This window comes from Haemaphysalis longicornis, unplaced genomic scaffold, assembly GCF_048455015.1.
Source record: "Haemaphysalis longicornis isolate Haplotype H1 unplaced genomic scaffold, Haemaphysalis longicornis Haplotype H1 scaffold_2, whole genome shotgun sequence".
Classification (NCBI taxonomy): domain Eukaryota; kingdom Metazoa; phylum Arthropoda; class Arachnida; order Ixodida; family Ixodidae; genus Haemaphysalis; species Haemaphysalis longicornis.
The window spans coordinates 177359283-177374056 of NW_027526295.1; the positions used below are offsets into that span (position 1 = coordinate 177359283).

The 14774-nt window shown below is 46.1% G+C and overlaps 1 protein-coding gene across 1 annotated transcript in view; it reads left to right on the plus strand.

Moving 5' to 3' along the window:
* The first annotated feature begins 391 nt into the window (after positions 1–391).
* Positions 392–14774, plus strand: part of LOC144167531 (solute carrier family 22 member 13-like) — a 30050-nt gene continuing 15667 nt past the window's right edge. Inside the window, exons 1-6 of the mRNA XM_077696773.1 lie at positions 392–627; positions 1565–1915; positions 7274–7377; positions 8517–8671; positions 12427–12595; positions 13691–13820. Coding sequence (XP_077552899.1) covers positions 1580–1915; positions 7274–7377; positions 8517–8671; positions 12427–12595; positions 13691–13820 — 894 coding nt within the window. The 5' untranslated portion in view covers positions 392–627; positions 1565–1579. The remainder of the gene's footprint in view (positions 628–1564; positions 1916–7273; positions 7378–8516; positions 8672–12426; positions 12596–13690; positions 13821–14774) is intronic.

Here is a 14774-nt window from a genome sequence, read left to right on the forward strand (position 1 = left end):
CAAAAAGTAGGCGGACCCACTCTTCATTGTCTTTACGCGCAAGAAAACACAAGAGAAAAAAAGCTATAAAAATAGAGTATGCGGGGCTAAGCCATGCAATCACATCAATAAAAAAACCTGTTCTTTCCGTACCCACTCATTCTGGCGGCGCAAAAATGATGCCGCCGACTTTCTCGCAGGCAGTGCAATTGTGCAAAAGCTTCCTCAGGGCTTTCCCCGCGTAAAGGTAGTTTATTTTCCTTTCTTCTGGAAACGCAGCGAAAAAAAAAGTATAGAAAATACACGCAAGCAGACCCACAGTCTCAGATTTATTTTATTGTTCGATCGTTTGATTTATCATTTCGTACTTGTTGATTTCATTGGTGCAACTTCCTTAATCTCGACTAGACGCGCAACCAATGCTGACAGCCCCTGCGCCGAGAGCGGCTACCGTTACCGACCAGCGACGTCCGGGATGGCCCGTCTTAACCTGCAGCGGCGCCGCTTGCTCCCGTCGTTGCAAACGATGCCCTCGCCCCTGAACTCGCTTTCGGCTGCTTAAATCGAACCTGTGCCCCTTACCAGTTCGTCGCTTCATTCATTACCCCGGGCAAGTGGCTCGCTAGAGCACCCAGCTGCGGCCGCAAGGTAAGTTGTTCCCAAGTGCTCCGCTCGCATAGTTGCTCAACCTGTGTAGTGGGGAATCATTTCGCGTTCGTTTCTTCACACAAAGGAGCAGCGCATTCCCCAGGTGTGTTAAGATAGTATCTAAATATACCCATTTGTTGAATAGGCTTAGCGATATACCGGAGGTTATAGGTCCACCCCATTACATCTTATCTTATGGCAGCTAAGAACCTTTAGTTAGTTGCTCCATTACATGGGAAATCTTATTGAATATTTGGTTTGATTATAAATGCCGGAAACACAAACGGATTTGTTGTGCTTTCTGAATGGTTTCATTTTATCATAACACTTTATTCCGCCATCTCCCTCGAGAGCGGTAAAAAGATGAAACACGTGCACTCGTTAAAACATGCACATATCCAGTATTGTATGCTTTCTGACCGGGAACCGGGATAAAAAAAACATAAAAGACGCAGAAAGGTCACAAACATTCGTGAGCATCACCTAAACAGAAGCCGACTGGGAAGTTTTGTCGCCAAATTGTGTGGGTAGATGCTGTCAGTTTGACCACCACTCGGTTTAAATAACGCTGTCGCCGAAAATGTTTCTCATTACTCCATGGTCATCGTCGTCTTCGGCAGAAGGGGTTCGAATTTTCAGGCTGCAAACCATATACAGATCTTGTTCGTGTGTCCTATCTATTTTACTTATATTTCACGTGCCTCCGTTCCTAGCACCACTAATGAGAAACGGGCCAATCATCTCCCTTCTGATTAATACTGATTAATAAGCTGAGGCTGGAAAATATCGATCATGCTCCAGATAAAATCATCAGGCTAAATACATGTATCGCCCTCCGCAGACCATTAAAACAATGATTTAGGCATCATTTTTCTTTAACGCGTTAGTTGATGAAACTACTTCCTTAACAGGTGACGGTGTGTTTTCTTTAATGCAGAACTTCTGACGGGCGATGGATTTTGAGAAAGTGCTTCGGGAAGTTGGCGGCTTCGGCCTCTTCAACCGGACGGTCATGGTAGCCGCCCTCATCCTGGCCACGGGGAACACGGCCATGTCCTTCTTCATTCACGTGTACCTGTTGGTTGCACCTCCCAGCCAGTGGTGCTTCGTCAACGGTACTTCGCGCGAGGACTTCCCGGTCTTGAGTGTGTTGCCGCGGCGCCGTTGTCAATTGGTCAGCTTGTCCGCCGACGGCTTCAACGTGACAGTCGCAGACGGCGACACCACCACCTGCCCCACAGGATGGAACTTCAACCCGTCCGAGTTCTTCACCTCAGTCGCTATGGAGGTGCGTGTTCACGTTATTTCTCGTCGGAACTATTGACGTCAAAATGAATGAAGAGGGAAGAAAAATGTACGATAAAATGGTACGAATGAATGAATGAATGAATGAATGAATGAATGAATGAATGAATGAATGAATGAATGAATGAATGAACGCACGTTTAATCAAGGAATAAAAAGAGATGGGGAGAAGTGCCCTTGACATGACCGGAGGTCTTGGTCAAGAGTCGGAAAAGGAATAGTAAGTACGGAGTGGGAGAACACGGAAAGAAAGGCAGCTAGAAGCAGTCCTCAATGCCAGCTTCTCTGATGAAAACCAACAGAGTGTCCCGCAGGTGCTTCCTGTGAGGTGGGGCTCCAAGTGGATTAACCCAAAGTTCATGGTCTGCCGGTCGCAGCGGGTCAAGTGTCTTTACGCCGCGTTTTCTAGGAACACTGAGTGCTAAACATTCCCACAGGAGGTGTCGCGCACTGCACAGGGCCCCGGTACCACATTTCTCGCAGTTCGGATAGCTGCATGGGTTTCCACGCCCGAAGAAATGGTGAGCCGTACTAGGCGTAAGGGCCGTGCCCGTTCTTATGCGCCTTAGTCGCACTGTTGCCCATCGACTTAATCCGGGGGGCAACGGGTTGGGGTCTTCCGGAATGTTGTTTTGAAGAACGGCCTTCCTCTCTACCTTCGCCGAAGTAGCACCGTCCTCGGTGTCGATGTCGGCATACTGTAGTAAGTAAAGCCTACCTGCAGTTAGCCTTCCGAAGCAGTAATGACGCGATAAAAACAGTATTTTGACCAAAAACTACAAAGAGAGCCCGCCACGAGTCTGGACCTTGTGACGGCTTGGGAGAGAGAGAGAGAGAGAGAGAGAGAGAGAGAGAGAGAGAGAGAGAGAGAGAGAGAGAGAGAGGGGAGGGGAGAGGGGGAGGGGGGAGGGGGGAGGGGGGAGGGGGAGAGAGACTTTTATTGTGTCCTGTTGTTTAGCGGTGCGTGGTGGCCGCTGGTTTCGATGTTCAACAAAAACAAAAGGTTCCATTAAATGGCGTGTGAGCAGGGGAACGCGCGAAAATTAAGTCGTTTGAGGAAACCTTCACCGTGTTTATCGTGGTAGGAACGAAACGGGGTTAGAATAACGTGACAGAGTGAAAAGGAGGGGGGGGGGGAGGACAAGAGAAGCATTTACACGGAAGGAGCGAAGGAAGGTCATCGTCTTTCGACGACATTTGCAGCGAACTAAACAGATACGCGGCCAATTTTTTTTTCAAGATACCCACATTGGATCGATAGCTCCAGTACATTCCCCACAAAGTTGTTTTTGCCGCAAGATTAAATGTTGTTGGGGTGATTTTTTTTTTTACGGGGAAGATAAGAAATGTTACCGTGGGCCTTACTTACTTAAGTGGGCCTTAAATCTTACTTGGGCCTTAATATTGGAGATGCGGTAGCGTTCCTTCGTCGTCTATTCAACATTTTAGAGCGGCGTCGTTGCATTTACCATACCTTCTCTCAAAGCGTTGAAAGGCAACTGAAAGAGCGAGACTAACATCGACGGTTTCATAAGAACTGGCGCTGTAGAGGGGCGGGTGAGACAGCACGACTTTTCCTAACTAATCGGCGTGCGGTGCAGGCTAGGGCATCACTAAATTCAAAATTTAACTGCTCTAACTCTTTCTGCTTTAACTGCTTTAACTCATTCTAAGGCATCGCTAAATGTGCAGCAATTTCTTGTCCATGTTATCCCCCAATGTCGCAAGCTCTGTGCCAAACCTCTGCGGCTTTTCCAAATACCCCACCTTCGACGCAATTCATACGCGGACGACATTACCTTCTGTGCTACAGCACGTACAGATGCCCAAATTGTAGAAACACTTCAAACCGGCGCGAATATGGCCCTCGCTGCAGCGACTAAACCAGGGCTCACTTGTTCCCCAGCGAAATCCGAGTTACTCATACTCCGCCCGCCTCGCGGTAAACCCTCGATCCCTGTGACTATAACTAAATCTCTTCGCTAGAGCAAAATCCCCTATGGTGCGCGGATGAAAGTACGAAGACTCAATACAACAAAATCTTGCGTACCCCACTGATACCCCACTCAATTTGATACCCCACTCAACTAAGCTCCCAAATGGCTCAAACCAATGGCCTCCTCGACGCGTCGCCCCCTGGCATCAGGACCTCAAGGGGGCAGAACGCGTATAGGCTTCATTCAAGCTTACATTATCAGTCGAATCACCAACTCCCTCCCGTATGTCATTCCCACTCGTGCAAAACCTGGCTGTTGCGTAACGTCTACATGGTCTCCCAGCGCTCCCACTGACAGACTAGAAGAATTCTTTTTTTTTTAATTGCGAGAAGCCCACCTAATGAGTCAGTACTCCCGGATAGCATCCACTCCAGCAGGAGTGACAACTCTCCGCCGGTTGCACATCTACATCCAGCCTTCTCTCAAAGCCTTATCCCAAAAATCATCTTGTCCGATTCTCAAAATGCTATATGGAACTTTGGTGAGGGCACATGTCAGCCAAACCTCTCAAAATTTGTCAGCGCAATCCCTTCCCAGAAGTACGCAGAGCAGATGCACGGGACTTCTATGCGTAAAGTAAACGCGGTGTTGCCACGAAATATTTGTGAACACTTTTGGCAGGTTTACGCCCTTCCTCTCTTCCCCCTCTTCGAAGCACTGAGAAATGTTTTGCGTTCGCAGTATCGTGTCACTATGGTCATGAGCATTTGTGAACTGGCGTAACTAGGAATCGAAAGTATAAAATCGGGTGCCCCGCGCATGGGTAGTCATGTCATCACGGGTATCGTCAACAAAGCAGTAAGGAGATTCTGGCAATATTTGAATGTTGAATAAAAATACGCAGTGAACTGTGAGCCGTGCAACCGGATAGCTCCAAGTGGACAGTTTAGCTTCCAAGTTAACCAGGTGTTCATCCGTTTAAAAATTTTTGCATATGCTATTTAATGGTAGTTTTTCCACGTAAACATCCTGCCGCAGTTCACAAATGCCTGAGGACACCAATAAGCCATTTCCTCTGCTGTTGCGAGGTCTCCGGAAACATCTGTTCCCGTTGCAACATTTGTTAAGAGACGCATCTGTTCTTTCCATCAGAGTGAGGCTCTTCGATTTGCAGCCTCTCACTCCCCGCGGACTCCCCGAGAAGCAGTCCGGTATTCAATTTTCCAATGTATCCCTATGGCTGTGGGGAATCCTTCGACTACCCGCGGACGGACTATCCGCGGTGAGTCCGGGACTTTAAATCGAACAGCCCCATTGTTTTCACAAGGCAGATTTTTTTTTTTTTTTGCAAGTCCAGCCTCGAGCCAAGCAAGCTCACCTGACAGCTGTAGATATTCTTTATTGTAGAAAACAAGCAACAAAAACTCAAACAATACTGAAAAAAAACGAGTATCGCTGAACTCCCGCATTCAATGTGCTAATTTTCAGCACCAGTTGCAAAAAACCGGCCGAAGTGAAGCGAAAGGTATGCTAGAAACATAAAGTGCGTGTTCAGGCTTCGTGCGCTGCGTGTTTCGTGCGTGCTTCGGGTGAATGTCACGGGCTCGAAAATACTCCCAGCTTTGCATACGGAGAGAAAAAAACACTTATTTTGTAAAATGGGGTGGGAGGGGAAAGAAAGAGGTTAAAGAAAGACGGCATGAATGGTCATCCCATTTCGGTAGGTTACGTGCCATGGCCACTGATCTAGCCCGTCGGACCAGTGCAGCCTGGTCCTTGAATAGACTGGCCAAGCATTGCAGCTGCGAGCTCCAGCAGTACATTCTGCGGAGATACGGCAGTTTAAAATATCGCCATTAGTAGATGTCTTTGTTTGAAAAGAGTTGCAAGAATTATTGCCCCACCAATGCGCAGACAAATAGCAAAAGGGACTGGAAACGTTGCAGCCCTATATTCTCCTTACGTTTACCAAGTATGCTTTGGCTACCTCTTTATTCTTCTGTTTGAAATGTTCTCTATTTAGCTCCCGATGCTTATACAGCCCTGCGCCAAAACGGCGGGATATAAAATGCTTCGACTTGCGAGAAACTAAGTTTATGAGTACCGGGCTAGTTGGTGTTGGTTCGATGTAGACGCCCTTTAGGGGAGCCACTAAAGCCGGCCTTTTAGCAACTCCTTTTGAAAGCAGCCGCGGTCCCTTTTTCGCCGCTGCTCTTTCAGCACGTTCACGGCTGAGATTTTCTGTTTGTATGCGCTAGAAATAGATATTTATGCAAACTAGTACCTACGTTCCCAAATGAGGTGAATTTGCGAGAGTGTAAATGTTTCCTACGCGAACTTAGTGTGGTACATTCGGTCTGTATAAGCACCAGGTGTGTGTCATAGACCAGCGTCGCAATTCCGACATAACCATGGAGATAACTGTAATTCCACTGCTCTGAAATTGACCATCAGTCTCTCGGGGAGCGGCGAAATTTCCTCAGATGGTCATGGTACGGCTGTACACCTTGACGGGAATAGGTTTTGTGCGCTTACATAATCTAGTGGAGCACCCATACCTTCCTCAACTATAGATTTTCTACAGTGAAGACTGCAGTGACACCTCTTCCTCTTCCTCGTCCCCGTCGTTATCGCCAGCGACAACTTACGCGCCTCATTTTTCTATCTTAACATTGGAGTTTCCTGCTTCGATTTATTCGTTCCTATTTGCATTGCTTCTTTTTTTCGATATCTTCGCTGTATTTGGTTCTGCAATCATCTTTACGCATTTCATCTTCAGCCTTGTAGTCTTTCTTAGCCACTGCACGCCCCTCTTTCATGTAGAGGGGACTTAACTCTTCAGAGTACACTTACGTAAATTCGTTCTTCGTAATACATCTATAGAGTGGCACGTACGCGCTGTAGGGTGTTGGACAACGCTGTATAAGCAGGAATGTGGGTTGCTTCCACCTCTTGCCTATGACAGGCGCCGCCAGACCGTCTGCCAACATTTTCCCGTAAACCGTAGGAATAAAAATAACGGCGCCACGGACGGAACACAGGTAGAAGGAGACACGCGTTGTCATGACCGTCCCGCTACTCAGTTCATTCCCACGATTAGGTACGATCGATCGATCGATTGATTGATTGATTGATTGATTGATCGATCGATTGATTGATTGATTGATTGATTGATTGATTGATTGATTGATTGATTGATTGATTGATTGATTGATTGATTGATTGATTGATTGATTGATAATTTCGACAACCTGGGAATCTTTAACATGCGCCGAAATATCGAACACACGGGCATTCTCGCTTTTATGTGTTATGTACGAGCCAGCTCACGCGTCGGCACTGTTGCCGTCAGTGTTTACATGCCTGTCCGTTATTGTTTACTCGTTTTTTTTTTGTTCCCACAGAATCAGTGGGTATGCGGAGAAAGCTGGAAAATGTACGCGGTACACACCGCCTACTGGGCTGGATCGATGTCGGGTAACCTCCTGTCTGGGCTACTGGCCGACAAGTAAGTTCTGGTGCTGGCTACACAACTTAGCCAATACATTCTATTGATCACGCCGACCACGCCCCCCATTACTGCCCATGGGCACCTTGGTGATTATGGTAGAAGGCAAACCCAAGCATACTTAATTCAACACGCCGAAAGATAGCCAAATGCCGTTGTTCTTTAGACCAGGGGTCGGCGTATTAGCCGGGCCACAGCACATCGTTAGAACCCCCGTCACTTCCTATCTGAAGGCCGACACGCCAGTATTTACCTCAAATGGGGCTATATTGACGGCAGACAAGAACAGAAAATTGATCGTTTCCAGCTGGCACTGTACCCTGTCTTCACACTTAGCCAGGGCTGTCAGTTATTATCAAATATATTGCCAATTCGCAGATTTTTTTTTCCTTTTTCCTGAAAAGCCCCCCTCTCCCCCCAATTTACCGTCCGGCCCTTCATGCAACACGGCCTTCCACCTCAAAGAGTTGCCGACCCCTGCTTTAGACAATGCCAATATCTCACGTAAAACAAGGGAATTCAATAGAAATTCCACTGCATGCGGTGCTTATACGTTCATAATGAGAGGGAGAAACGGTTGAATGATTTAACGCAGGTTGATACTGCTATTTCAGCGAATTCGTTGTTGTAATGGAACGCCATTGCAAAAAACAGCAATTACTTTTCTTTTCCGGGAGAAGAGGAAACAAATTATATTTCTTAAATATCGAAAATGTAAGAACCGCTAAGTGCGGCAGTGCCTGCTAAAGGCGAGCAATAGGAAACAAATGTTAAAGTTATGCGAGAATTAGTTAAAAAGAAAGAATTCTCACGCAAAACTGAAAACAGGGCTGGCTTTAATTGGCAAAAGTACGTAGCTCCTTTTACGCACTTCTGGGCAGTCTAAAATAACACATCGAGGCGAATTATATTGCTCTAATAACCACGGGTTTCGTCGCTCCTCTGTGCAGATTTGCATGACTTGAAGATTTTCTTCGTTCGTATTGGTGCATGAAAGTCAAAATCGCCGTATGGCATTCGTGGTAACCTAACATGTCCGTCTCTCGAGAATCTTAGCGCTAGAGCAAATGTTATTTCAGTTATTTTCCGATGCTGATGGTTACAAACGATGTTTTGTCGCTCGCTTTTTGTTTATGCAGAATTGGCCGGAAGAAGACGACGCTGATACTCTTGGCGGTGGGTTCGACATGCAACCTGTTGTGCATATTTTTTTCCGACTTCCTCAGCTACACAATATTCAAGTTCTTCACGGGAGTGGCATCTTACCCTGTCGTAACAACTGTGTTCGTTCTAGGTAAGTCACACCCTTTCCATTAACCAGCATTAAATTGAATGTCTATTCGGTTTAATACACACATATATATATATATATATATAAATATATATATATATATATATATATATATATATATATATATATATATATATATATATATATATATATATATATATTTTGTTTATTTATATAAGAGCCCACGCAGGCAAAAAAATGACGGAAGCTCAAACTAACGCGTAAGACTTTTGTACGCAACCTTCACGACCATCACGAAGGTTTACGTACACGATTTCAGCCGATTTTCTTTTGCTTCACTGCCGCAGCGACCTTCACTCAATCCTTGTTGCTACAGTCAAATCTCGATATAACGAATCAAGCGGGACCGCCGAAAATCGTTGTTTATTTTGAAATATCGCTATAATGAAAAACTGAGGGTTATAAGCCAGTGCTCAAACCGGGGAACGAAAATGGCGTACGTTCGCAGTAGACGCGTGTGCAGAAACGCAAACTCACAAATAAAAATGTTGCACTTCAAAGCTGCTTTATTTGAAGAAGTCAGTTATTTTCTCATGGCGGGTGCAGCACGCCCGACCGATTAGGAAGTCATGCCTCTTCATATTACACCTTGCAAAATACCTCACCGGGTACGTTATTGCACCGAGAAATAATAGTGCGGAATATGTCGATGTTCGCTAAAACATCAATGTTCGACATGATCTCATCTTCTTCTGTGTTTGGTGAACCACAGTCGCCTTCCTTGGGATCGTCATCGTCACTGAAGACGATGACTGCTCTCGCTTCTTCTTTGCTTTGTGGCTAGCTGCATTCATCTTTGGATCTCGCACGAACTTCACAGAAAAATCATCCACAACAATTAAATATCTGCCCGCACACGTGATTAGCGTAAATCACGACTGACCTGCCACCAACAACCTAAACAAGGAGAGAGAAAAGAGGCAAACGCGGCTGGGCCTGCTAGGCCACTGCACATAAACCACAGCTTTGTGGTGGCGCTAGCTGTTTGCACTCGACATGGTGATGATGATAGCTACAGCACTCGGGGAATAGACAGAGAAAGGGCGGTTTCTGTTTCACGCGAGAGTTGCGGCACTGATACTTTTAGCCGAATTCCTAATACTGATGTCCCTCGATAACAGGGAAAATTAATTTCGAGATATGCGCTATAATCAAATTCGCAGTTCTCAAATATTTGTACATTGAAAGTACAGGCAATGTGCTGGTGATTCTTTAAAATATTCGTAAATTTGAGAAATTCGTTAATGTTGTGTTCGTAGTAACGAGGTCTGACTGTATAAGAGCCAGCTTCCTTCATTTTTTTTTTTGAAGTGATAATCATTGGACATCACTTTGGTGGTGTGTACGCTATGAAGTGCCTTTCTTGTTCCGAGCAAGGGTTTTCACAATTACGGCACACGCTTACGTTTTTTTTTTTTTTTTGGGGGGGGGGGCAATCTTGGCCTATCTCTTTAAGTGGGTGTGCTTGGCTTGACAAACGTGCGCAGGGGGCACTGGGTGGTCGTCGGGAGACACGCACATACGAGCGCTGGGAATTTTCTTGGTTTTGTTAACTGCCCAGCGGTCGGCGCGAGGCCCGCTCTCACGTGCACGCGCTCACGTGCGCGCGCTCGGCAATTTCTTGGTATTTTTGACTGCGGGCACAAAAAATTACGATTTGCTAAACAGCTTCGCTGTAATACAAGTCTCTTTTATTCGAAAAACTTGGTGTGTCATAGGGCCTCCAGTGCTTTGCCGCCAGCAAACGATGCTTTATTCACTGAGAAATTAATTTAAGTTGAAGTTTTGATTGTCCCGCCAAATCGTGTATTTGGTGACGTCTGCAATGACGTAACCAGGATAGGTGTTCAAGGTAACGTTTGTGGGTTGTTTATTCTGCAGCGGACTGCGGAACACGTTGTTTACCGTCAGTCATCATAGATGGCACCACCACGCAGGACCGCTGTGCGCGCTGGCTGTGTTTCTGACCGTATTTGCACCTGTTTTTTTTTTTTTTTTTTACGGTTGGTACAATCGTTTCATGAAACATTCGGTAAGCTCGACAAACAGGGTCACGTAAGACAATGTCGCTTGCGCAAACCGGCCAGCATCGTGTTAGACAACCGCGAAGCTTCGGACTGCTGTGCAGACATGACAAGCATAGTGCGGGCAGTAACCAACAGCAGTACGCCCTGGTACTTTTATGCTTACGTGTACTTTTGTAAGTTCCATTGTTTACTCCACCATTATTACTGCTATAAAATGAATATGCATTACATTTAACCGAGAATACCTCGTTCTGCAAGCTTATACGCCCTGCATAACTTGCGTTCGATTTTGCCGGCCTTATCTAATTGCACAGCTGCCCATAATGCGTCATAGGTTCTAGTGCGGAAATTGAGCTCCTGGGTCGCACGGCCATTTTTTTCCTAACTATATAGCCTGTGTGAATGAATTTTGCGTTAAAGGTGGGGTCAGTGTTATTCGAATGAGGCAATCTTTTAAATCAACCAAGTTTGCATGGCCCCTTTAAGCCGATGAGGCGGACGTTGTGTTAACCGCAAATTTTACGCAACGGTGAAATTGCCTTTCGGCGACATATACTGAACCCCCCTGATTCCCATAACCTGTAAAGTTTCCTCCAAGGGCTTGTTCGTAATATACCTCTTCTGTGCTTAAAATGTGCCCGAGGTTTGTTTTGAGAGGATCAATGTTTTCAAGCACGAGCCGTACACCAAGGCCACTCTTAAAAGGTATTTCCTATGTATACACTGTATTCGCGACTTCTGTTATGGGAGAAATACTTTTTCAGTGGACACTCAAAACGAATGGAAGCCAGCTTGCTCAATGGTGCAAGCCTGATGTCACAGCACAGCTGTGTTTGTTTTACCACGTTAAACAAGCGAGCGCTATTTAAGTTACTGAGCACCATTTAACATGTCTATATATATATATATATATATATATATATATATATATATATATATATATATATATATATATATATATATATATATATATGTATATATATATATATATATATATATATATATATATATATATATATATATATATATATATATATATACAGAATAAATTATAGATATATCACTCTTCACACGCAAAGTAAAGTATACAAGTCCCGGCACATCTTGCACACCCTCATCTCTTCGTAATGCTGCACAGGAGGAAAGGATTTGCGCGTAAAACTTGCAAATCCACCTCCTGCTCCACAGCATTGCGCACGGAGCTTACGGTAGAGAGGTTCACGTCGAACCAAAGCTGGTCGCAGACGCAGCAGGTGTGCCCGAACTCGATGTCCAGGAATGCACGCTGAAAACGCCCTTTTGCTGCGCCCAGGGATCGGCGGACCTGACGCTGAAAGTTCTCCATGACTCCGTTGGCGGGATTTTGTCGGCGACGCTGTTTGCTCAAACGCATACTTGCATGCACCCGTTCGGGGTCCTCGGCTCTTCGTCACTGATTACAACCTCGCCTGGCTGCGCGGCGCACTTCTTGATATGCCGCCTCTTCTCTGGGCGTTCGGATCTTCTTTGGTCGTTCCATCCCCCATGTGCGTGGCACAGCTTCGGAGAGAGTTCTGCCGCTGCAAAATGTCACAAGACAGAGGTCCTTCCTTGTTGAGGAGCTTTTCCTGTCTTCAACTTTTGGATAGCTCGACGAGCCGTTGTTCCCTTGTTTTCTTCCACTCGAGAAAACAGAATCACAGCCGCTTTTCTCTGAATTCCCTTCTGCAGTGATGGAGTACACCGTCTCGGAGCGAAGAACGTTGGTGGCCTTTTTGTGGGGCACTTCCTGGATGGTGTTCGGGGCGTTGTTACCCTGGTACGCGTACCTGCTGCACAGCTGGCGGTCCCTCGTCGGTTCCAACACCGCTGTTGGCATCCTCCTGGTCTTCATTCTTTGGTGGGTACACCCGTATTCATTCCTATTGAACAACCGACCCACATATATCTGACGCACGTAGATTTACCGACGTAAGAGAGAGACCCACACGCTGCCTCAAACCAACAGACAAGAGCCTATATTCTCGTCCCAGACATTATATGTAACGAACCTGTCGCCACTAACAATGATGATGGAACTAAGCCACCTTAGCACTGCACGCCAACTGTGGCACGAACGTAAACTAGATTACATATCCCAACACGCCCTCCTCCCAAAGGTAACCAGCACACTATCACGGCGATGTTTCATAATCGGCTAACCCGGCAGACTTGTGTTGGTGCCTGGTAGATCCCTGCTGAGCCTTATTCTCAGCACTCGCCTCGTCCCACCCCTCAACACGTTGCTTGGCCAACTCGCATCTGTCCTTACACTTGACGCACCAGCACTTGGATTTGGACCTGACATTCCGTCTGCGCTTGCAGGGATGGTCTTCTGCTCATTTTTGGGAGGAGGGAATGTTGTGATGTGTAATTTAGTTGGCGTTGGCGCCACAGGTGGCGCACAGTGTTAAGGTGGCTTAGTTCCATTATCAAATTCCACATTACAACACCACGGCTTATGAGAGAGCGAGATTCTCTGCAACTACACCTCTAAGCTTTAACCCAGTCGCATTAACCACTCACAGCTTTCAGGAGCCATACGGCGAAAAATTTCTAGCCGGAGCAGTTTTTCGCTCTTTTTACGTTTTTTTTTTCAACAGTAAAAGCTAGAAAAGCCATAGGATTAACAGATAGCGGTACATGAATGTGGGTGGTTGCAAGGGCTGGAAGAAAATTTCATTACGGGAGCAACCTGTAACTTCTCCATGTGTAGGTTTAAATTGTCTTTCAGTATGATATTTAGTCAGTTTGACTTCGATTTTAGAATTATTCACAATTGCATCCTGTATCATTCACTCACTCCCTCATCGACCCACTCACTCACTCACTCACTCACTCACTCACTCACTCACTCACTCACTCACTCACTCACTCACTCACTCACTCACTCACTCACTCACTCACTCACTCACTCACTCACTCACTCACTGTGGGTTTCCCCCTCTGTTTCAAGGTGGGTTCCGGAGTCTTCGAGCTGGCTGCTCTCGGTGGACCGTAAGAAAGAAGCCCTCGACAACCTCCACAGAATAGCCCGGGCAAACGGCAAGATTGTGTCCAAAGAACACCTCGACATGCTTCTAAAGGCAAGAGTCATGCATGACACCATACGCGTGCTTACTGCGACTCGATGAACCTTATTTCGCTTGTGCATGTCCTGAATGAAGTCACGTGCAAAAGCAGATTAATATGAAAGAACATTCTACTTACAATGAGGTGAAATCTGCCAAGCAAAAACCCGGGCCCCGAAACTTCAAAAGGGGACGCGGTAGAGTGTGCCACCTGCACTCGAGATAAAAGCCCAGGGTGCTCATGCGACTAAAATTGGGGTTAGTCAAGAAGGATTTCGCTTGGGTGGCTATGCACGAGCTGTCAGACGAAGTTTGCCCTTGAGGAATTTTGGTCCCCGCGAAGTACGCGTGGCCAACCTTTGCGTACAAGAACGGGTACAGACCGTACCCTGTCTTCCATTTAACAAATCTCACTCTGGGGCATTGCAAACTGCCAATACCGGGATTGCGTGGTAAAATTGCAACTGACCTTGCTGTGCTGACGCTATTAACATGGTTGCGTGGTGAAATGACAAATGACGTATCTGAGCTGATAATCTGAGCAAGAAATGACAGGAACGCTTTGACACGCTTCCATATTGCTAACGGCGACTGCTAGTGTGGGAAATCACTGCTATTGACCGAATTAAACGACAATCGTGCAGAGCAATTATCAGGGTACGAGAAAATTGCTCGGAGCACGCGGAGCATGTATCCAAAAAATTGCAAACGCTAAGCGCCACAGTATAGTACACATTATACACATAGTACACATAGTACACATAGTACACATAGTACACAGTATAGTACAGTATAGCACACATGTCTGTAAAAGAATGGCCACTAAAGTCTCAAGCTGCAAATTTTTCTTGGAGGAAACGGTTCGCACACATTTTTCATCCAGGCGTTAAGAACACCCCAAAATGTATTCTTCTGCGTGCACTTTTCATGGATAATGCATAGGGGGGCACGCAGTACGTGGAACAGCAA